A 24,421-nucleotide genomic window follows, 5' to 3' on the forward strand; every position below is an offset into this window, starting at 1 on the left:
GAATGATTTTAGGAGAGCAAATGCAACATACTTGCATGTTTTATGGGACTCATGCCTCAAACGGATATTAAAAATACACTTGAAATCTGAAAAACTATTTTAGCTTGTGTATTAGGTAACAAAATGGCTTTAAATACTCTTTTAGATCTCAATGTATGTGAAAGTAAATTATAAAGTAAAGTAAATTAACCTACACTTTTTGTAGAAAAGGCTCAGAGAGTTTGAACGGGGTGCTTTGGTGCCTGGTGTGGGGGGCTCAGCCTCTGTTGACGGGAGAGGACGGCTCGGCCGCACAGGAGAGAGATACCTGGGGAAGGTGAGAAGGTTAAACCTTACATTCACATTTTGCCAATGAAAAGAAGCTAAAAATAAGAGAGCTAATGGATGTCAGTGGTTAAAAAGTTTGTGGTCAGTAAGATTTTTTTAAAAGAAGTCTCCCATGCTCACCAAGGCTGCATTTATTTGATGAAAAGTACAGTAAAAAAAAAAAAAAAAGTAATATGGTGAAATATTATTACAGCTACAAATAAATATTTTTGTTATATTTAAAATAGAAGGAAGTTAAATATATCTTTGATTGTTTTAATGTATGTTGTTTTACTCCAATTAAAAAAAAAAAAAAAGTACTGGCTCTCAAAACTTAAAGGGCATATTGCAGGTCAAAAGACTAGTGAGTCAATGTATTGAAAAATAATGTAGGAACTATACTTTAAAGGGGACCTATTATGCAAAATTCACTTTTGCATGGTGTTTGGACATAAATGTGTGTTGGCAGTGTGTGTACACAACCACCCTATAGTGATAAAAATCCAACCACTCCTTTTTTTTTTTAATCCCCATAAATCATAAGCAGTGTCTCTGAACAAGCTGTTTGTAGGTTCCTGGCAATGTGATGTCACATTAGCCACAGGCCCCGCCCATGAATGTTGACAGACACTGCCGTTTTAACATAGAACCGCCCTGCATGAGTTCACAGTCCACCAGTGCTGCACTGACGAGAACGTCTCCCAAGTGTTTTAGGTGTTCTGTAGCTGGATGGATTAATCCACAGAGCTCTCTCCATTTACTCCCTAAATCTGAGCTGCTGAAGACGAGGTGGATTCATTTTGTTTTCAAAGAAAATGCTCCCTCAACTCTACCAAAATTAGTTTATGTCTGCGTGAATCATTTCACACCGGACTGCTTTGTGAATGAAATGTCAATACAAAGGGACAATACAAAACAGAGGTTGTGCTAAAAAGTTGTTACTCCTGTGTAGATCAGTAAACTGTTCGTAATCCAGCTTACAGTCTCCAGAGTGATACTGGATACAGCAGTAATGAACGTGAGAGCACTTTATTACAGTTCATCGGAGTTGATTTACGGATATAAAGTTAACCAGTTTATTAAGCACCACCCGGAAAAGCATAAGGTCTTTATATATTTGTTTACTGTTAGTTGTAATGAGTGTTTCTGTGTACTTTGCTATGTATCTTGATGATAATGCAAGGAAGAGAGAAAGAGAGATTTTATGGATAATATTTTAATGCACACTTGCACTGTGTTTTATTAAGCTCTTACAGAGATTTTCTAGAGTGAAAACAGATGCTTCATATTTTGTGTGAAGTACAATAAATGTCATAAAACTCATCTGTATAGTTTTGGCCATCATTCGGATAGGATCCGGTACAACAGGCTTGTACTAATATAGTGGATAAAAACAAGAAGACAATTTATAACCATAATTAAACTAAACTATACCTGTTCCATCTCCATGCAGCATATATTTCAGTTTCTGACATTATAGTGCGTCCTGACTGAATCCTGACACCAGAGAATCAGCTCTTGAAGCTCCGCCCTCTTAGGCCGAACGCAGCAGCTCATTTGCATTTAAAGAGCACACACTGAAACGTCTCGTTTTTGCTCAACCACTAAAAGTGGCAAATTTAACATGCTATAAAAAACTAGCTGTGGGGTATTTTGAGCTAAAACTTCACATACACACTCTGGGGACATCAGAGACTTATTTTACATCTTGTAAAAAATGGGGCATAATAGGTCCACTTTAAATTTACTAGATTTAAATTTTGTGACGTAACGGGAGGGAGTGCGGTCAATTTAAAAAATAGGAAAAAAATGGATCGTAATTACAGTTTGGACGCTGAGGATATTGTAAATGTTTATTCATATTGATATGATGGACCACAGCCATACAATTAGTCTGCTATGCAGCCAAGAGAGCAGGGACAGGCCGGGATTAGACAGAACAACAGTCAGAGGAAACAAATTGAGTTGTGGTGTGAGGAGAACCAGTGGAGAACAGGGCAGGAGACCAGTGTTAGCTTATAGATATATACACGTTAGCTAACGATATGTAACTGTGCTCAGATCACAATATTTTACAGATTATCATCATGTATCAGACAACAGCAAAAGTAGTACTGGTCATCTAGGAGTATTAATACTTACCAATAACACAAACTAATAAGCTTTGATCAGGCGTATGTCACACTTGGTAATATCGGTCCACACTAACGGTTTCTCATCACGATTGCTTTGGTAGTTAGCAAATTGTTTCAGTGTTGAAATTGATTCACATTAAAACAACGGTGAAGAAGCATCGCGTGTGGATATTTATTCTTCATTTAATATAATCATTTACAGTAGTATTACAATGTTGAACTCCATCATATTGCCGGAATGATAATCCTTTGGTCTAAAGTGAACACGTTTTTCGAAGCAGATAGAGAAGTTAAGTCTTGTCTCTTCACCTGCACAAAACGCACCCAGGCATGGAAGATAGCACCATCCTTGTTTTTGTTAGTAAACCTCTGGTCTCGATGTCCTGACAGGCTGGAGTTTGTGCAACATCCACAGACAAAATAATTTACCATGACGATGATAAATTAAAATAAAAAACTACTGAAAACACACTGACTCACGACCGCTCCTACTGAGTACCAACCTACTCTGCACTGAGTCAACACAGAGCCCGGCAAACAACTCCCTCTCGTGACGCAACATGACGCAACGCTGAAAAAAATAAATGGTCACTTTATCTACTAAACTTGTGCCCTCATGTCCTGCAAAACATTTTTAAACACTGGAGTACCTTTTCATATATTATTTTCGTACAAGGTTATATATTAATCTCAAAAATGTTTTCAACGTACAATATCAGAAGAGCAAAAATGATTACTCTCCTTTGATAAATATATTCATTAATGCTTATAATACAAATGATAGTGTCAAAAGATTAATATCTGGTATATGTACACTTGTGTTCAAGATATTTAAGGTCACTCTACTAGGTATATTAAATAAAAGTGGGAAAAGGAAATGCAGATTTGCATCCCAGATGAAAAATGGCTAAATTTATGGCATTAACAGTGTGTAACTAATCATTCCAGGGCGTCAAGGGAATTTTGTTGGAAAAATACTATTTGTTTCTTTATTACACCTACAGTGAAAGCCAAACAAAAAGGAATAACAAATCTCATCCTGCTGGGGGCAATGTGGCACACTATTAGCCGATCATGTACATATTTTTTGGGCTTGCCCAGTTGTGAAACCGCTTTGGTCAGAAATACATGGAGATCTTAGAGATTAAGATTGGGGAAACAGGTTATATTTTATATCTTGGTAATATACCAGATTCAGTTAATATTAGGAATAAATATTTACTGAAGATTCTACTAGAAGCAGCAAAAAAAAAAAAAAAAAAAATCAATTGCTCGCCAATGGCTCCAGGATCTTCCCTCAACGAGAATTCAGTGTGAAAAAAAATTGTTACAGAAATGTATAAAAAGTAGAGACTAACATTCAAATTGAGACTACAAGAAGAATGAAAAACACTGGGGAAAACGAACAAGGCATATATCAAAACAGAGAGGAGGGAGTTAAATCTGTAATAGTAATGTGTATAATGCTATATATAAATATGACTTTATATGTCTATGTGTGTCAACATGTATGTTTATTGTTTACTAGGGATGGGTACCGAGAACTGGTATTTTTTTGGACCAGTACGTAATTGGCGTAATACGCTACGTAATAAGCTTCAGGACAAACTATACTGTTATTGATACTTGCATCGTTGTTTCTCCGTATATTTTTCGGTGTTAAGGGCGAATTAGAAGCTGCTGCTTGTCATTTATCAACAAAGTAGATAATACTTGAGGTCAGGAATCAGACATTTGTTATAAAATTAAAATTTCAATTTTGATTCTCGTGCGCTGTTTTCTGTGCTGCACGTTTGTGTAACAGTGCAGATCCGTGCAGCTCAAGTGACAGCACTAATATTCCTGCTGCCGCCTCTATAACACTAATCAAACAACAAAACTTCTTGACTGAGTAACTTTTGTAACTATATTTGTAATGTATATATGCAGTGTTATTTTACATTTGATTACAGTTTCTGTTCCTGAATACCTGAACATCTTATACACTGTTTATTTCAATCATTTCTTTGTTCAGTTGTATTTATTGGTTGCAATAACTAATTTTTTATTTGTCCTTATTTAATTACTGAGTGTTTTACTTGTCTTTAATAATGCTTGAAATTTACATTAGGCTAGTTGTTATAGTATTTGCTATAGTATTTTTAAACCATAGACAAAGGTTCCTTGTGTAAGTGTTCTTTAGCATGTTGATTTTTGTTCATGACTTGCGCCCTGAGAGAATGTTGATTTTCTTAAATAAAAACTGCTAAAGATGCCAGAATTCTCTATTCAGGGATCCACACTAACATTTTTCTTTAGGAGCATTTTTGCTCCAAATGAAAAACATTTAGGAGCAAAGTCAAAAATTTAGGAGCACTTTCTGATCAATAACAGACATTAACTTTCCCATTATAGAGTGATATTTTCCCCTTTAAATTTATTTCCAGGGGCATTTTACCATTATAAGAACATTTTTTTTTCTAAACGTATTAAATGTATGTATCATATTTCGTCAATTTCTTAAATTAAAATAGAAAATTTGTTTTTAAATGTTAAACAAGAAATTCAGTTAGAACAATAACACCCAATGAGGCTGTTACCAATCAAAAGAAATCATCAAAAAAATCCATCTTTGCACTGCAGAAGTGGCACAGAAGCTCCATCTGAAGTGGTATCATTCAGGCACATTTACATAGACTGCTTCATGCAGCTCAATGGTAAATATAAATTTTTGAATTTAGAAATATGTAAAAATATGAAACTTAAAAGTTGGATATTTAAGTAAAACAGTCTATGTAAAGTGTAAATATGAAAATAAAACCGCCAATAGGTGCCGGTAAATCTTAATGTCCGAGTCATTAATTCAGTCGTTCAAAATGCAACGTCTATTCAAATATGTTGTGCTGTGGTATGCTGAGAAAATCTCTCACTCTCTTTGAAGTGCATATATAGATAAAACCTTTTGTAACATTATAAATGTCTTTACTGCCACCCTGATTGATTTAATGCATCCTTGCTGAATAAAAGTATTAATTTCTTTCATTTCTTTTCAAAAAAATAAAAATTCTTACTGACCCCAAACTTTTGAACGGTAGTGTATAATGCTACAGAAGCTTTGTATTTCAGATAAATGCTGTTCTTTTGAACTTTCTATTTATCAAGGAATCCTGAAAAAAAAGTACCCAACTGTTTTCAACATTGAAAATAATCATAAATGTTTCTTGAGCAGCAAATCAGCATATTAGAATGATTTCTGAAGGATCATGTGACACTGAAGACTGGAGTAATGATGCTGAAAATTCAGCTTTTCATCACAGGAATAAATTACTTTGTCAAATATATTTAAATAGTACACAGTTATTTTAAATTGTAATAATATTTCACAATATTACTGTTTTTTACTGTATTTTAATTAAATAAATGTAGCCTTGGTGAGCAGACGAAACTTCTTTTAAAAACATTAAGAATCTTAGTGGTTCCAAACTTTTGGACTGTACTGTACTGTAATTATATTATATTATATTATATTATATATATATATATATATATATATATATATTAAAAAATGCTTTGTGCATTTTCTATTTGCTTAGAGGCATTTGTAAACTGCATATACTAAAGTTCAGCAGTAATAAAATAATGTGAAAAGATGTTGAAAATTTCAAGTTATGTCTTTTTTGCACCAATTATAGAGTAGTATCAATAAGTACCAGTACTGATAAGCAGTATCGGTATCGATAAAATACAAATAATACCCCCATCCATATTGTTTACACTGTAGCCTGCTGACTTTCTTCTACTCAATCAGTTAGTACCAGCACTACATTAAAGAAATCTTTAAGGAAAGTTTTTTTGCTAAATGTTACATTTTCAAAGAACATTCATGTAAGTACCATGAAGCTATGCTGACCGCTTTTCACTGTTCGACAATGTCCTTTAAAGTTAAAAAGAAAAGAAAAGAGAAGTACTGGTTTAAAAGAAAGATTAATTCACAATCCACACAGACTTGATCAGAGTTCGACTCACTGATTCAATGATCCAGTCGCAGTAGTTTTTAGGAGTTAACTCAGTTAGTTTAGAAGGCTAACAGTGATTAATTTAAATATTGGTCGTTTATGTATCATTTGTTTGAAACTACTGATTTCAAAGTGGATGTTTACTTTTAAGAGAACAACAATCTACATATATTTGTACTACATGGTTATGTATATGTATTTTTTATGCATGAAAATATATGCAACATGAATTTGCATAAACTGAAATATCAACTGTTTCCCACCATCACACGCAAAACTTGCACATTGGGCTACATATGCAGTGGTTGACCTTTTTACTGACAACACTGACACAGACTAACCACAGCGCACAGACAAGCATTCTACTTGTGCGTACAGCCCCCAGACAAATAACCTACACGTTCGTGTTAGCAACCTCAAAAGGACCCAGGAGTGTTTTTGGTTCCCTATTCTGTTTGTTAAACAAAAGGAAGCATGCCACTTGATTCTCACGGAAAGGTTTCCTGAAACTAGCAGGGAACTAGTACTGCAATACACTGAACTATGACTAATCTAACTTTATACAATAGCTATTTCAACAACTAGCTCCTAGTGTAACTGACACTCCCTAACACCCTTCCTAACATCTCCTGAATAGTCAACTGTAATTTGTCCATAGTAATTAAAAGTTATGTGGGTTCATCCCAAAACCATCACACCAGAAAAACACTAAATCAGTGTTTCTCAACTAGTGGGTCGCAACTCAAAAGTAGGTCACTGAGTGTCCAGTCAAAAAGGAAGAATGAAAAAAACAAAATCAATCAATCAAAAAAAATAAAAAAATAAAAATATTGTAAATGTGCAATTATGCAAGACTTTTATTTTGAAAGCTGTGCATGACAAGTGCACACACACAGCAGTGAGTAGTGAACACACACACAATGTGAGCAATGGGCAGCCATTTTTGCTGCGGTGCGAGGGAAGCGATTGAGGGTTAGATGTCTTGCTGGTTCCCATGCCCAAACCAGTTGACAACCACTGAACTAAATCATAGGCCCAAAATCTACTAAATCGTAGACCAATTAAAAATAATCCTTTCAAAATGCCCCAATAAAAAAGTCAAATCACATGCAAAAAATTTAGTAATTCAAGGAAATTTCAATCCTCTTTGGAGATGAATTTAGCTAAACCATTTGCTACTTAGAGTAGAGGTATTTTGTATGTAAAAAAAACATTGATGGCAAGGTTCTAGTGTTTAAGCCTGACAAAAAAAAAAAAACAACGAACAAAAAAGGCAAATGATAATGTTGATTTAACATTGACAGAAAAATCCCATTTTGTCTTCTTTCCCATCATTGGTTATGCAACTTTCTATTCTAGAAAGTGTCCTTCCTCTTTAAAGGAAAATAATTTTAGACATTGTAGTTGCATGTGCAGCATCATTTGATTAATGGTAGAACAAATGATTCTTCAATTTAAACTAGCCCTAGTAATAAAGGCAACTAAAGTACAAGAATTGTTTCTTACTTTCTTTTATACTTATGACACTGTTGCAGCATCCCAATTCACCTACATATACTATGCCCTTAAAGTAGGTACTGTTTCAGGTGAAGAAAAAATATGTACTTTTAAAAGTGTAGCAGAATAGTAGCAAAGCTTAGGGACATACTATTTTGTCAATTGCTTCTTTATCGGACCACTCTGTGGTTTAGTTATGTGCATCCTGTCACCGTTCATACCGTATCAGAAAGAAACGCTGCAGCAAATTGATCTGCCAGTCATGGATCTTTCATGCGGAGACTCTTCTCATGTGTTTGCATGATGATACATTTAAAGGTTAATAACCAAACATATCTTTATAAAAGTTCACAGTGTTGCTGCAGATGAAATATAATGTGGATAACATTGAATAAATATCTTTTCGTCAGGTGATTATTAATCACTCAAACTCCTTTATCCAGTTGGCGAAAGAGACCTTAGGAATGCTAAGGCATTAACTAAACTTCTCTACTTAACCGTCAGTCTCACATCTGTGATGTTTTAGTTTTTTAACACATTTTATTTGTGCTGGAAGTTCTAATTGAATCCTTGTCCACTGCACAATGGGTTGTGGGCAATATTAGCCTTTAGAGTGAGCATGGATCTTCACTTTGGATTCTAACTGGAAAAAGTAGATCATCCGGGTATCTCTGGAATACTTATTTCAACATACTACAATTTGGGACACGCTAATTCTATTTTTGAATACTATTTAGGACAGATAGTATGTGAATTGGCACGGAGCATTTAAACAGGTTGTGACTGGTTTAAAATTACAAGCCCTAGTTTTGAGAGATGACTCACAGGTCAGCAGCGGTATGGTTGTGATGCAGGGGTTGGTTCAATGTTGCAGGGGGCTCTGCTTGTTCACCAGGTCCTTCCTCACAAGACTGTCTGAGAAGGTCAAAGAGAGGAGAGTCCTGCAGAGAAGAACGAGACACTGAGTTACATCACTGATCTGAAACCGAGAATATCGCCGCCTCCATGAAAAGGGAACTGATTAGAGGATATAATGAATATTATTCTGAATGGGATTACTTGTACTCATTTGTCATTTCATTTGAACACTACTTGATTAACAAATTCATTCATTTACCCTCTGGCCCTCTTCGTTTAGGTGTCACACTTACCTTCTTTACGGTCAAAAGTGACCGAAGCCTTGGAAAGTAACTTTTTTGTTCCTCAGGAAAACCAATGTAATATATTCTTGTTCTATAATATTTTTTGATTATTATATAAAATTTTGAGGGTATTTTATGATACTATGCAATATTTATACAATTTTTATTAACTATTTTTCCCCATTGAAAATAATAGAATTTTTTTTTTTTTACATATTTTTAAATTATTTTTCAATTAAAGCAGTATTCCATGTTAAAATAGAGACAAGGCATTTAAAATAAATTTTTTTGAAGGTAAATTAGTGCCATTTGGTGAGAGTAAAAAAAGAAAAACTTATGCAATGCCATGTCGTAACCACTAGATTCCCATAGAGCTCTATATAAAATTCTCTAGTGGTTTTTGGACACAAACACTTATTTTTATTAAGTTTTGGATATGGATTTAAACTTAGACATTCTCAAAGACTACTTTTTGTCACGGTTTAGATTTTTTTTTTTTTAATGTTGATTTGAAGCATCGGTTTTTGCATTAATTTTACTACAGTCAAACCTGAACATACAGGGCGCCATTTTGTTACACGTAACATCAAAATTCAATAAAAAATAACAAAAATGAACAGGTGTGTTTTATAACAGCTTAAAAAAATCTGTGTTTGATCTGATTTCATCCTCTTATTTGAGTTTTGGCTCAATTTTACCATACTATTACAGCCACACTGGTTCATTTGTATGTGTATAATGGTGTGTTGTGTGTGTGTTTGTCTGTGAATGTGTGTAAGTGAGTGGGTGTTTCTATTTTGTACTCTTGGTGTTTTAGAGTGTAACCCCTTTCTTGCAGTTCATTTTTTACTGCTTTGTGGCTGAATTTTTGCTTTTATTTCACACATTTGCATAAACTTGCTCTGTCTTATAGTCGTGCTGGTTCATATATATGTGTGTGGGGGGAGGGGGGTGGTGGGTGGGGGGGTGTTTGTGTCTATTTTGCACTCTTGGCATTTCAGAGTGTCCCCCCTTCAGTGCTGCACACTTTGTTTCTGCACAGTGTCTGATTTGTAGTTTGTACCAACAAAAGATTCTCTGAGTTGTTGTATTTTTTCGTATTTCCCATTCATTTCCTATGTCGGTCATTTTTGACCGAAAAGAAGGTAAGTGTGACTATTTTTTTTACGATGCCTTAACATGTCCGAATCATGTCCTTGATTTTTTTGTGTGTTCATATTGGTAATGCTACAAAAGTCACCAAGTGTCATCTCATTCCGACAAAGATACGATTTTTAACAATTCAAAATATAAAATCTTTCGGTCAGAAATGACCGAAGAAGGCCAGAGGGTGAAGTACTTCCTTACATACACCCTCTACCTCATGATTGTGCAAATCAAGACAAACGAACCATAATGCATGTTCACTACAGGTAGTCGTGTAACTATAAACATATAATTTAACTAATTAAATAAAGTAAATAAATGATGCATTTTAAAATAATGCTTACTAAGCTATACAAAAATGTTTTTAGATGAAATCTATAAAATATTTTTTCCCTTAGTGATTTAATAATTTATGCATCCAAGAATTAAAAAAAAAAAAATTAAGAGGAAAATTATTTACTCTTCTAAAACACCTGGAAATTGATAGATCGACAAACAGTAAATGAACTCTCAACACTCCCTTGATTTACAAGCTCGGAGTTCACACATTGTGTTGTATGTGTGATGTCACGTTAAGTTGAATGTGAACTTTGGACTGACAATCCCTCTTTGTATGTACCCAGGAATCAATGAGCAATGTACTGTTACACACACACGCACACACACCTTCTAGTCAGAAAAAAAAAAACAAAAAAAAACAAGAGGAAGAAATTTAACAGGGAGATCTTATCTTTTGAGATCTTAACCTTAATATTACAGAAATTTAGCTAGACTGCAATATGCTGAAACATCATTCTGACAGTGGGTGTTCAAACCAATAACGTGTGAAATTCTGAAACTGTGGTACGTGCACGAGGGAGTTACAAATGGACATTTTTAAAGAGGAGGTGCTTTAACTCCAGCCCCACCCACTCATCTGCTTTCCTGTCCTCCACATTGATGCACATCTCATTGTGTTAACAAGAGACTGAACAGTAGGTTGGGTACTAAATACCTCACATGGCTACACCAAAATGACAAACTATGACTAAGAACTTGAAGAGACAAAAAAGAAGATCACGCCACAGGTCACAGTGAAGGGAAGCCGAGAGGAGGAACAAGAAACTGGGCTGATTCATGGAAATATCTTGTTGTTCTTCTTTGTGAAGGAAATCAACAGGCCATGGAAAAACTATTCATCAAAGAGACAAGATTGAAGTCTTTTTAGAGTCACGAATCATGCAAGCACCTTGGAACTGTGGATATGAAGAGCAAACAAACTTCCTGTGATGAAAAGGCATACACACAAAGCATCCACCATATCTAATGTGGCTTGCTAATGCAAATGCTTGCGTGTGAACTTTTGTTTCACATTGACCGTAGGATTATGCAACATCTGAATGGTAAGAAGCTTCTTATGGCAGCTCTGTGAAATGTATATACCCTGGATTTGTATACTTTCACATCGATCTTGATGGAATTTCATGTTGTGGCTCTCCGACCTTTGAAAGAAACATAAGACTCCTTTTAAGCCAAATTCTAAAAGTTAACGATGACAGAGCAAAACAATTGCACCAATGATGAATTTAAATATGTGTTATACAGCTCTGTTTTCAGTATTGTCTTTGTTCTCGGGCTTTTCTTTAACATGGTGGCCATGTACATTTTTATATGGAGACTGAAAATGCGCAACGAGACCACAACGTACATGATGAACCTTGTGGTCTCGGATATCCTATTTGTCTTCAGCTTGCCTTTCAGAATGTTTTACTTCATTAACCGTGAGTGGCCTTTTGGCAAAGCTCTCTGCCAAATCTCAGTGGCCTTGTTCTACATCAATATGTATGGCAGCATCCTCTTCCTCACGTGCATTAGCATGGATCGCTTCCTGGCAATCGTTTATCCCTTTGCATCTAGAACACTGAGGACCAAGCGCAATGCTAGAATAGCCTGCTGTGTGATCTGGGTGGTTCTCCTGTCGGGAGGCCTAACCGCAGGGTTTGTGATGGACACCACATCAGATCCAAACACCACATCAGATAAGAACAACAAAACATACTGTTTTGAAAACTACTCAAATTCGCAGTGGAAGTCCAAGGTATCAAAAGTTGTGGTGTGTATGGAGACAGTGGGCTTCTTGATTCCGCTGATGATCAACGTTATCTGCTCCATGAGGGTCCTGCAGACCTTACGAGACCCAGAGAGCATCAGCCGTGGAGGGCAGCTGAACAAGGCCAAGATCTTGCGTATGATTGTGGTGCACTTGTTTATTTTCTGTTTTTGCTTCATCCCGTACAATGTCAATCTGGTCATCTACACCCTGGTCCGAAGTGGGGTTATTATGAACTGCACTGTGGAGTCAGTGGTCCGGACAATTTATCCTATTGCATTCTGCATTGCTGTGACTAACTGTTGTTTTGACCCAGTGATCTATTACTTCACCTCTGAGACAATTCAGAACTCTATTAAACGGAAGTCTTATGCTATCCGCAAAAACACATTAAACACTACAAATGACAATGTTGATAACAGAAGCAATTCGATAAATAAAATCATATCTCTGAAAGCTAAATTCATCATTGAAGAGTCTACAATTTGACCAGGCAGCCAATTTTTTTGTATACCAATTTTATAGACCAAATTCTCATCTGACATATTCAACCAATGTTAGCAAGGATATATTTGGCTGATATCTAATTGAAGACTGCTGAAAAATACAAAGTCCGAATATATTCTTGGTGCTACAATGGATGTGTGTTTACAACCCAAACTCTACTATTTGCCTTAATGGGAAATTTCACCCAAAAATGAAAATTGTCATCATCATTTACTCACCCAAGTTGTTTCTTTCTTTTGTTGAGCACAAAAGAAGATATTTTAAAGAATGTTTGTAACCAGACAGTTGACAGAAACTATTGACTTCCAAAGCAGGAAAAAAAAAATACCATGGAAGTCAATGGCTTTTGTCAAACTGTTTGAAACAACTTGAGGGTGAGTAAATGATGCCGTTTTTTTTGTTTTGTTTTTTTTGTTGAACTATTCCTTTAATGGATTATTATCTTGATCTTGAAATTATAAGTGTATTTGACTGTGAGCTAAAAAAAAAAAAAAGAGAAAAAAAGTATTCTGAAAAGTGCTGATGTTCAAGACAATAGATTAAATAAAAATACTGAATATTAATGGATTAAGTATTATCAGTTAATAATTAACTGCTTTATTTTACAGCATTCAATAATCCAGATTAATGTTAGTTTGTAAAGACAAAGACTGTTGCTCACTGTTAATTCATGTTTGTTTAAAATACATTGTTAATTTATACAAAATGTATATACGGTCAAACCAAAATTTATTCAGACACCTTGAACATTTCATTCATTAGTACAGTTTATTCAAAAATAAATAATTTTGGTTTGACTGTACGCATATAATTAACATGAACCTAGATTAATAAATGCTGTAAAACTGGATTTGAGGCTGCTGTACTGTTCAATGTTATTTCATGTTAGTTCTCGCATTAACTGTTAACTAATTGAACCTTGTAAAGTGTTACAAGCATACTTCATCTGTTTTGTTTTACATTTAAATGTATTAAACCTATAGTTTATGTTTAGTAATATTCTCCAAAACTGCCAGTCTCTTGTAACAAATGACACTGGGGGTAAAAAAAAAAAAAAGTAATAAAAAATAAAGTTCCCATAAAATGTTCTCACGCGTTTATTCCAGGGAAACTCAAACTCTTTCAATTGTTTTCCAAGCCAAATCATAATAAAGATATACAAATTGTATTATTTCCATTCAGTCTGAAGACAAAACCAAGAGGAAAAGGGAGCGTCTCACAGAGCATGATGACAGCAAGTGTGCTTTGGTGTCCTGATTATATCAGGGTTTGTCATTGTAAGAAATTAAGCTGATCACAGACAGATCTGCAGGGTGTGTCAGCAGTAGCTCAAGCAGTTTTTATCTTTTAATCATTTAAATACGATGATTTCTGATTTTTATAATTTCTTATTTTATTTTAAAATATCCTTTTTAAATACAGGATTTTAAAATATACCATGAAGGAACTGAATAACTCAAATCAAAAAGGAAAGCTGCATTTCAGGAGCGTTGGACAGGACTGAACGAGCCCTGCTGAATTACTCACTCATTCCTTGCATAACGACATGCCTAGGGGCCACACTCCTAAACACTCAAATCCTAACTCTAAAGGGCATGAACTTGTAATTTTAAAAGGCACACTTGCATTTTCAATCATGTCCAATGCATAATATCTACAAAATTTGAGGGTGACCCATCAATAAAAGGTCATTAACTTAAGTAAACCAATAAAATTTAAAAAAGACCATTTACTCTGATACCACCTATAAATGTTTTTAAACGTTTTATTAAAAGATTGTGTGATTCTGAGAGAGCCCTTACATGGAAATTTCTCACTGAATCAGATGCTAAATGAGATTATGATTGCAAAATACTGGGAATTTTCAAAGTTGTAAACTTTCCATAGGAATTAAAGGGAATATGTGGGAATTAATGGGAAATTTGCAAAATTGCAATTGTTATCCTATAAAATGGAACTTAAATGTACTACTGCACTACTTGCTGCAGGGCTACTGAGGATTGAGTGCAAAAGTAAGAAAATGTTTACACATGTTTTCACATGTTTTACTAATTTCTTTTTTTTCGGTGGGGATGTCATAGGGAATGTTTATTTTATTCAACATTCATGCTTTTTGTTGTTCAATGAAAGAATAGATTAAAGTTGTACTCACAAATAAATCTAAGTCAGAATTTTCCCTTTTTAAAAATTTGTATTAAGTTTGCATGCATATCTAGAAGGAAAGGCTGGTTCCATCTTTGCCAAGATTATTATATGTCATAATACGTTTTAAAGTTTTCTTAAAAAAAAAGAAAAAAAAAAGATTAATACTTTTACAAAAAGGAACAATTTGTAAAAAGCTGGAAATTAAGCCACTATAATGCCACTCCATAAATTAATTTAGATGGAAAATGATGGCAATGATGCAAAACATTACTAGTGCTTTCTCTGATGCTCACAAATCATTTTTGCAATTTTGACAAAACCTCATCTACGTAAACCAGTTAGATAACATCTTGATGACAAATCAGCAGAATTTGCAACAGCAATGCACAATCTCACAGAAAACCAAAAATGAATTTACAAGATTGATGTAAAATTTGTAAATTTACAAACTGAATATAAAAACCAATGGCAAATAAAGCTGCATAATTTTATTTTGTTTCAAAAATAAAAATTAAATAATAGAAATAAAAAAAAAGGCTTACTGAATGAATTTTAGCAGTCAATAAAGTCTACTAGTCTGCTGTATGTGACCACAATGAAATTTTTAATGTGGGAGGAAAAAACCCCCCCGGAAATAACTTCTTAAAAAAAATTAGCCAGAATGATTCACAAAATGTTCAGGCTGTATATACGTTTTTGCCCACTATTTCAAGTAGATTACATCTGTATCCAGAGCTGAACTACTATATTAATAATAAATCTACACAACCCCATCCAGATCTGAAGAGATATATGGCACATGCACGCACACACACAAGTTTATTGATTTAGTGTGACGATATATATAGTCTTAATATCTGTTAGACACCTTCACTCAAGCATGACTGCGAACAGAGATTATTCAGCTAGCCAAGAGAGACCACAGAGAAGATTCAGATAAAAATGAATGAGATAAAGAAAAATGGTAAGTTTATTCCATGTATTTTATCTATGCTATCTAAAATTTAGATGCCATCTACAATTTTCCTATCAAGAATAGATTGTTATGAGTTTCAGTTAGAGTCTCTCCTTTACGCACTCAATTTAAAAATACAAAAACTACCCAAGACTACCACTATATGTACATTTCTGTTAATACATAACATGAGCTGTATATTGAGCCACATATCTACATTTAAAAAAGAGGCTCAAATTATAAAAATCTACTCAAGTTTGGTTGATAAATTACAAATTAGTAATATTGAGTAATTTATGCTGCCTTTATATCTTATTTTTTATAATACTAAAAAACATTTTTGAAAATATTCTTTAGTAAATCAGACAAAATTAAGTTTATTCAATTAATTTAATATGCATAAGACAGGTTTAAATGTGCACATTTACAGTGTGTGCAAATAACAGGCAGCTTAACATTAATAAAACTTCTACAGTCTTTTACTGGCAGCAGTGGCTGCTTTCTAAATGAAGCACTCTTCTGTCATAATTCAATCACTTTACCCTTCCGTTTCATAAACCCAGGTCATATAGACACAGCCGTCCTAGCTGGTTATGACCAGGTGAGAGCAGGTGGTTCGCTTTATATGAAGAGGAAGTTGTAACTTTGCAAATTTCCTTCTACAGTTTCAGGTGGCTGTATGAAGAGGAGTGACTTGGACTTTAAATGATGTAGCCAAATTTAAAAAAGCCTACATGCGAGATCACCAAACCATGATGCCATTAACCTCTTTTTTGTAATCATAAAGTAGTGGTATAACTGTAAAGCTATTGTCCCTCTCGCCAAAAGAAGGTTCCTCATTTGGTTCTGGACTGCAAGAGGCAGGTTTTGACTGATACAATCTAGGGTGGCCCAAGCCAAAAGTGATAATGGATCTCCCCAACACAACAAACATGTCTATTCAAGCCAACTGCACGGTAGACACCAGCTACCGTTTCACCTACTACAAGATCTCCTACAGCATGATCTTCATATTCGGTGTCGTCAGCAATGCCACAGCGCTGCGACGTTTCTGCCGCATGCCTCGAACGTTCACCAGCACGGCCGTCTACATGGCCAACCTGGCTGCTGCGGATATCTTCTTTGTTACCTCCCTCCCCCTGCGCATCTATTATTACCACAACAAAGCTGCCACCTCCAACCACACCAGCGACTGGTCTCCAGGAGCTGCTTTCTGTCAGCTGACCTTCACGTTGAAGTACATCAGTCTATATGGAGGAATCTTCTTCCTGGTTTGTATTGGAGTAGACCGCTACTTTGCTGTGGTTAACCCTCTACTTCAGCACCTGAGGAAGGTCCGTACTGCCCGCATGCTCAGTGTCGGGATCTGGTGCCTAGTCCTAGCCCTCAGCCTCGCTCTACCCTTCCTGCATTCGGTGGCATCCCGACGGCACAAGTCGTGCCTTCTGGATCCTTCTTCCAAACGCCACCGTACTATTATTTTAGCTTCACTCGGCCTGGTACAAATCGCCTACCTGCTGCCCGCGCTGCTCCTGCTGTTCAGCTACTGCAGCATACTCCGCGTGCTCCGCAGGCTGCCGCACCGCAGGAAGGTCCGGCACCGACGCACACTCACCGTCATCTACTGGGTCCTGGTGGTCTTTTTCCTTTGCTTCACCCCTTACCACCTCAATCTACTGGGTTACACTCTCACACAGGTGGGCCTTGTGCACAGCTGTGGACTTGCTCAAGTCACTAAAGCTCTCCATCCCATAGTGCTCTCGCTGGCCAGCACCAATTGCTGCTTAAACCCCCTCATTTACTACTTTTCCAGCAGCCTGGTGCACAAAGAGCCAATCGGCAGTAGAGGAAGCGCTAGTCAATGAGGTGTTTGCTCAGTAATGTAACTGTTTCGTTCAGAAGCAACTGTTTAGCAAGCATTCAGACCATTTTAGCAACTAATCGACATAAATCGGCAGCAGACAGTTACTCACCGCTCTCCATGCAAGGCTCTCCATAATAACATGTTCACACTGTTCCAGGTGCTTCATCATGTCGTGCTTCAGGGTGGGCTCGGCTTTGATGAAGCTCTCTATTACCTTGTAGAAATCAAAAGCAGGCAGCTGGAAGACGTCCAAGATCCAGGGGAAGCAAAGATCAGTTTCAACGGAATCGCAGGCCCCTGAGCTGCGGCCAAAACCTCCATTCTTTAAGGAGTTCCCTAGAAAAGGAAACATATACAAGCGTGTGGTTAACATGTACCAGCTAATTCTAATGCAATCTACAAACTGAAACAAAAAGGGTGACTGTGGGTAACAGTTTTTTTTAAGAAAAGAAAAAAAAAAGGTGTAAATATGAAGTATTCCAAAAATACTTACCAACATAAGTTGCCAAAACAACTTCAAGGGCACAAGCAAGCAATGAGGTATGAAATGCTGCATTGTTGAGAAGTTTACTATAAAGGAAGTAACATAAGTAATTGTCAATGTACATGTCATAACAAAATAACAGATTTATGACCGTAATGATCTGATAAATGGCAGTTAATGATCTGTGAAGATGCTCATATTGTTCTTACCTGAAATTCTGCACTGATAATCTCTTCTCCTCCTAAACATGACACAAATGTGTCAGAAAAAAATTTACAACTAACAATTTAAATGAAAGCATGTCATATGCATTTCAGGTTTCTATAAGGCTTACCGATTTAAGCATGGACTCCATGACTTTGTAGTAGAGCTGGGCACCAAGATTAAACCGCTGAAAACACAGAAATCAGAAATCATTCTAATATGCTGATTTGATGCTCAAAAAAACATTTCTTATTATTATCAATGTTGAAAATGGTTGTGCTTAAATTGTTGTAGAAACCATGATTGCAAAACAATCTTACTGACCCCAAAGTTGAGTGAATTTTTGAAAGTGAATTTTTGAAAGTTGCAACAAATAAAGCACTAGTCTAATAAATTACTATTATATAGGGTGTCATTTATGGATTCACAAACATTGAAACTGTGAATACTTCCACCACTAACCAATATCAACCATATCAATCTAGAATTGTACATGCTTCAATTTAGGGCTGCAGGACATTGCAATATTTTGTTTTTCATAGAGTGTGATATATAGAGCGCTAGAGTGATATATAGAGCAATATAAAAATAAAAATAAAAATCACCAGATGACTTAAATAGCTCTATTTGGAAAGAATTAATCATTCTAGAATCATTGGGGTGATTTTGTAGGTGAGGGAATATGCATATATAAAATAAACAAATTACAAGCATAGATAAATATAATAGAACAAAGATACAAATTAAATAAATAGTGCTTTATATTTTCCAGGTAAGTCTAACAGTATCAGTTACAGAAATTGAATAATCAAATATAAAATAACACTGCATAGTCTTCATTGTATAAATTAAACATAATTAATCTGTGTTAAAACTACAAATGTGATTTTTCTGTCTTTTGATGTCTGATTAACATTCATGACACAATAAGCAGCAGGGGCTTCTGTCGCTTTAAGAGCGAATGTGTGGATCCAAAATACTGTTACACATTTTCTTTCTCAATTGTTTCATTCAGCTAAGCCATAATCAATTTTGTTTATGAGGATATTCCATGTTTTACATGCATTTTGACAACTTTTTGCATGTATGTGTCCATTCAGGCACAAATAAGTCCCTCAAGGATTTCGCGATTCTGTGATCACTGAATTTATCGCAAAATCAAGCAAACTCCGCAATATTCAGAGGAGCTTATATTTTTTCTTAATTGCTGCATTTTTTCTACAGATTTTGGGCTCAGACACGTCCCGTGACATCATTGCAACATGCATTTAATCAACTCATTTGAGCTGCGCAGCTCGGACTAATAATAGACAACGTGACAAGACTTCAGAGCAGCGGGCCGATCTTGAACACCATTGTTTGAATTCACAGCAGAATTAATAACGTCGCTGTGAAATCTTGTGAGAAGCATTCACATTCGTCCAGAATTCTCTAACACCACAAGTCAAATCAAACAGTGCAGATGTGGAAACTGTTTGATCTGATATCTGTAGTTTAACAGAATTCTGCGGCGCTTTATTCCCAGTGCTGAGTTATCTGGAAACCACAAGAAACATTGTGCAATGAAAACAAAATGTAGGCTAAGTGCAACGTAGTAACACTAACAGAAATAACTTGTGGCAGAAATGGTCTAATGTTTTGAGTGCTTTTAAGTGCTTCACACAACTTTTCCCAGCATTTCAAAGCTTTAAATATTGCCCAATTTGAATGTTATTTTTAATGTGATGTCCAAAACATTATTTGTTCATCCTTCATAATTTGTCCCCATTTGTAAAACTAAGAGTTTCAAGGTGTAGGAGAGCAAACACTTATTTAGAAATAAAAAAAGACTAGAGCTGCAGTAGATGCTGCAGAGAAGCACTTATTGGCGTATTAACCATTTCCACACCCTAGTATATTCTTATAGATTGTATTTATTAAATATAATAAAATAAATGTTAATATTATTTGCATTTCAACTCAAGCTCAGTGCTTTCAAGTCAGCCCTCACAGCGCTGCCAAATTAGGGGCTGGTGCCACCTTAGAACTTAATGGCACCAGTGCTAATGCCCTCAAAAGTTATTCCGGAGCCCTGCAATGGTTCTCAAGGTCAAAAAAGTAATAACAATGTTAAAAGAATGTTGTCTGTTGTATATTTTCACTGCAAAGCAACAAGAAATGCAATAAATATTGCCACAAATTCTGAGAAAAGCCTCCACAAATTTAGTAATTTTAGGCCACAAAAATCAGAAAAAAGTCCCGCGAAATCCTGGAAGGACTGAAAAATAGACGCAGAAGAGAACGGCATTCGGTGTTTACGTGCACCTGCGCAGCTCTGTATGTGTGTGCGCAAAAACAGCCACGCATTCAGAAATGAGTTCTCTTCCGCGTCTTTATGCGCTCAAATGGTTTAAAATCTCTTGAATATTTAAACTGACAGGACCTAAAACATGTTCAATTAAACTTCCATTGTATGATGGTCAAACTTTGCAATTAATCTGAGAATCATGTGCGTTTTGAACGTGGGTTCTGGTCCGTACGGATTAACAATCCCTATAATAGACATTGCACATCCTGCAATCACATCCTGTGACTATCGCGGATGCACACATCATGATTTCGATGCCAAAACAATATATCATGCAGCCCTACTTCAAATGAATCAGCTATTCGATGAATAGAAAAACAAAAAAGGCCTGACATTATCTGATTCCAATTGCTGTCAGTACCTTTCTGCCCAGCCCCTCGCAATGCTGGCCCACAGCCTGTGCAAACCTCTGGATGAAGACCTGACCCAGCTCCTCAACCCTCTTTCTGATCTCTTCTGATGGGTCAACAGTGCAGTTCTGACAAACACATTCCAAATAAAGCATATATATTACTTTGTTTCTGTGTAACATAAGTCCAGCCATTCTGTCTGGGAAATAGAATGTTTTTGAAAAGAAATACCTTGTAATAGACTAGGAGATTGCTTGAGGGCTGGTCGCTAGCTGAGGTGAGATCAACCCTGAGCTGCTGTATGGAGTTCATTGCAGCCCTGGAGAAACAAAACCGGGGGAACCGGGGGAGTGAAAAGTGCTTCCATTATTGTAAAATATTTTCAACTGAACTTCAAAAAAGATCATTGGTTTGCATTCAGAAGATCTCCCCAGTCAAATATCTATTAGAGTACTATGTGAGATTTCCCAGTAGTAAAGCAAAACCCAGGAGAAGTTCAGAACTTTACGGGCCACGTGAAAAGACTAAAAACTCAGAGGGAATCCCATCATGTGAGCATTAGAGCATTATGAAACTGCTAGGTTTACATAATACCACACAAATGACTGATCTGAACTAGTGAGCAAATTCCCAAGCTGCTTTTCTTCAAGCAAGGTTTGAAAGGTGTGGGAACCTTCAGAAATCTTCCTAATAGGCCGATTTGGTGCTCAAAAACATTTCTTATTATTAGCAACGTTGAAAACCATTGGGCAGCTTCAGATTTTTTGCTGAATAGAAAGTTCTGAAGAACAGCATTTATTTTAAATATTAATATTTTGTAACAATTTCTTAAATTTTGTTCTTTCATGTTCTGGGTACTGAAGGAGCACAGTCGCACCTGATTGGGGTCTGTGGAACTGGAATTGCAACATCCTCTCCCGGAAAATTCTTTCTTGGAGTCACTTCCACCTTTGACCTACGAGGAATATTAACATTAAAAAAAAAAAATAAAATAATGTAGCTGTCTGCAAAAATGTCTAACAGCATGATTTTAATTGAATGAAACTCACACTTCAGTTTTGTTGGGGGAAAGCGTTTCATCATCAACCAAGAACAACCTGGCATCAAAGTCCTTGTTTTTGTGGTACAGCTCTTCATATTGCTTGGAAAGTGTTTCCATCTATAATAAAAAGAAAACAGATGGCCACAAGGATTAGTTTAATTCAGACCGAGGAAGGATATTGTATTGTATGTCCTTTTCATAGCTGTTGTAAATAATCAGAGCTGAACCTTCAATTACTTTCCTAATTATCACTATGCAAACAAAGAGTCCATAAAACACTGTACATAGTCCAACACATAAGCTATGAAATACAATATAGTTCAAATTCATAGTCCAAGGTGGGAAGTGCCCGATGGGGATTTGATTGGTTATTTAAACACTATGTATGACTCTCAAAGCAGAAGTAGCTTTTTTGAACAATCTTCCATGGGAAATTACTCACTGGAGGAAGCCCTTGGAGTCCCGACAGACCCATAGAGTCCAGAAATGCACAGAAAGTGGTCTGGTACACGTTTTTCACCTGCAGACAATAATGTGACCTCTGGTTAGAAGAAGCAGCTTCACCATGCATATAAGATATTATCACACACTGACACCTTGTCCCCATGTTGAAAGAAATCAGGCATAAGGGGCAGAGGCGTTGTGTGCTCTGTGTAAAAATGATGGTTATTGTAGTTCTAGACTAAATGTGAGCAGGCATTTACTCATCTAACTTTCACAAAAACAGATTTAGTATTGCTTAAAATTAATAATAACAACAGTAAAATGCAAACTCATAATAATTAAATGTTAAATTATACTTTATTTAATTTAACTTTCCACCATTTTCACAGGTTTATAAACATTAAAAAAAATACATTTTACAAATTAACACATTTTAAAGAAGTAAACCTTCAGTAAGGAATTTAACTGTAAAGTGTAAGTGGGCTACAAACCTAGGTTTTAATTTTACATTGTTTACTTTCTCAAAACTAGATTAGTCTATTATTTCATTCCTCTTGGATCTTGAAGCACACCAGGGTCTGCAATTAATGATGGCTTGAACCAAAAACGCTAACAAAATTAAAAATGCCCCCAAAATTCAAGTTATGTTGGCAAAAAAAGCCCCACTAATGAGTTCCTGATTCGTTTTGTATTAATAACAATATAGTAAAGCAATATCTCACAAACAAGAGTGCAAACATTATAGAACAAATCAATAAACAAGAAGTTAATATAAAATAACACATTTTGTCTTTTTTTGCTCCTTTAAAAGAAAATAGTTCCACATCAGAAATGTCTTGTGTGTCTGATTCAACATGTTTCTTTCCTGAATGAATCAGTGTTTCTGAATGAATTTGAATGAATGATTCCTTGTTCCTTGTATGATTGCAAGTATTATATGCCTTCTGCCAACAATGTAATATTTATATTCTCTATACTTCATGGCATTGACCAACTGCCCCCTTTTAGCTCCCCCAACCCAAAACATCCTGTGCCCCTGGCAATGTCTGTGCTGCTGACCAAAGATGATCCAATTCAACCATAATAATAAGTAAAAATGACTTCAGATAAATTTTAAATAATGGTTAATTTCTTTGAAGTAAGAGTGTTGATCTTTCTTCTCCTGCTTCCTATTCTTCTGCGATCCAGCAGCTGTACAGGCGTGAATTTGCATTTTCTTCAGCCTGAGGCTTATTCATTTCACTTTTGGTGTAAAAGGGTCTATAAATTTACCAAAAACAGAACCACCCAGCCCAGATGAGAAAAAGTAATGCAAAAGTAACGTAATACATTATTTTTTTCATAAAAAGTAATTAACGCAATTAGTTACTTTTATAGGGAATAATGTAATATTGTAATGCATTACTTCTGAAAATAACTTTCCCCAACAAGCTGTATTTGAAAGCTTGCAATGACTGATGGGACTGTGTCTGAATGAAAGCCAACCTCATCCACACTGCAGTCGCCCTCCTTGCAAAGTGTCTCCAGCAACTGCATGTCCATCTCTGGAGGACGGGGTTTGGTTTTGCCCTGATTACGTCGGGATGTCCTGGTCGGAGGACTCAAGGTGGATGAACTAACCGCTGACTCTGGATTTAAAATATGAGAATAGTAAGATAATTTTGCCAAAATAGGGATGGTTAGCCTCAAAATCCAAGTAATACCAAGTAGATTTAAGTCACATTGAATTGACCACATTCAAATAGCCAAAAGACAGACTAAAAATATTC

The 24,421-nt window shown here is 35.7% G+C and overlaps 3 protein-coding genes across 3 annotated transcripts in view; 2 read left to right on the top strand and 1 right to left on the bottom strand.

Moving 5' to 3' along the window:
* Window positions 1-24,421, bottom strand: part of rb1 (retinoblastoma 1) — a 40,430-nt gene that overhangs the window by 7,709 nt on the left and 8,300 nt on the right. Inside the window, exons 8-19 of the mRNA XM_067376725.1 lie at window positions 24,138-24,280; window positions 22,651-22,728; window positions 22,216-22,325; window positions 22,044-22,121; window positions 21,398-21,485; window positions 21,178-21,294; window positions 18,600-18,656; window positions 18,475-18,506; window positions 18,275-18,351; window positions 17,891-18,117; window positions 8,759-8,874; window positions 195-307 (exon numbers count right to left, since the gene is read on the bottom strand). Of these exons, the coding sequence (XP_067232826.1) occupies window positions 195-307; window positions 8,759-8,874; window positions 17,891-18,117; window positions 18,275-18,351; window positions 18,475-18,506; window positions 18,600-18,656; window positions 21,178-21,294; window positions 21,398-21,485; window positions 22,044-22,121; window positions 22,216-22,325; window positions 22,651-22,728; window positions 24,138-24,280 (1,236 nt within the window). The remainder of the gene's footprint in view (window positions 1-194; window positions 308-8,758; window positions 8,875-17,890; window positions 18,118-18,274; window positions 18,352-18,474; window positions 18,507-18,599; window positions 18,657-21,177; window positions 21,295-21,397; window positions 21,486-22,043; window positions 22,122-22,215; window positions 22,326-22,650; window positions 22,729-24,137; window positions 24,281-24,421) is intronic.
* Window positions 10,049-13,814, top strand: LOC137013111 (lysophosphatidic acid receptor 6-like). The gene has a single exon (XM_067376726.1). The coding sequence runs from the start codon at window positions 11,753-11,755 to the stop codon at window positions 12,797-12,799; it is 1,047 nt and encodes a 348-aa protein (XP_067232827.1). The 5' UTR covers window positions 10,049-11,752; the 3' UTR covers window positions 12,800-13,814.
* LOC137013114 (lysophosphatidic acid receptor 6-like) lies at window positions 15,580-17,880 on the top strand. The gene has a single exon (XM_067376731.1). The coding sequence runs from the start codon at window positions 16,826-16,828 to the stop codon at window positions 17,780-17,782; it is 957 nt and encodes a 318-aa protein (XP_067232832.1). The 5' UTR covers window positions 15,580-16,825; the 3' UTR covers window positions 17,783-17,880.

This window comes from Chanodichthys erythropterus, chromosome 22 (genome assembly GCF_024489055.1).
Source record: "Chanodichthys erythropterus isolate Z2021 chromosome 22, ASM2448905v1, whole genome shotgun sequence".
In the NCBI taxonomy this organism is placed as follows: domain Eukaryota; kingdom Metazoa; phylum Chordata; class Actinopteri; order Cypriniformes; family Xenocyprididae; genus Chanodichthys; species Chanodichthys erythropterus.

What these genes read in the sequence shown, in the direction of transcription:
- LOC137013114 (XM_067376731.1), top strand. Translation starts at nt 16,826, where the DNA reads ATGGATCTCCCCAACACAACAAACATGTCTATTCAAGCCAACTGCACG.
- LOC137013111 (XM_067376726.1), top strand. Translation starts at nt 11,753, where the DNA reads ATGACAGAGCAAAACAATTGCACCAATGATGAATTTAAATATGTGTTA.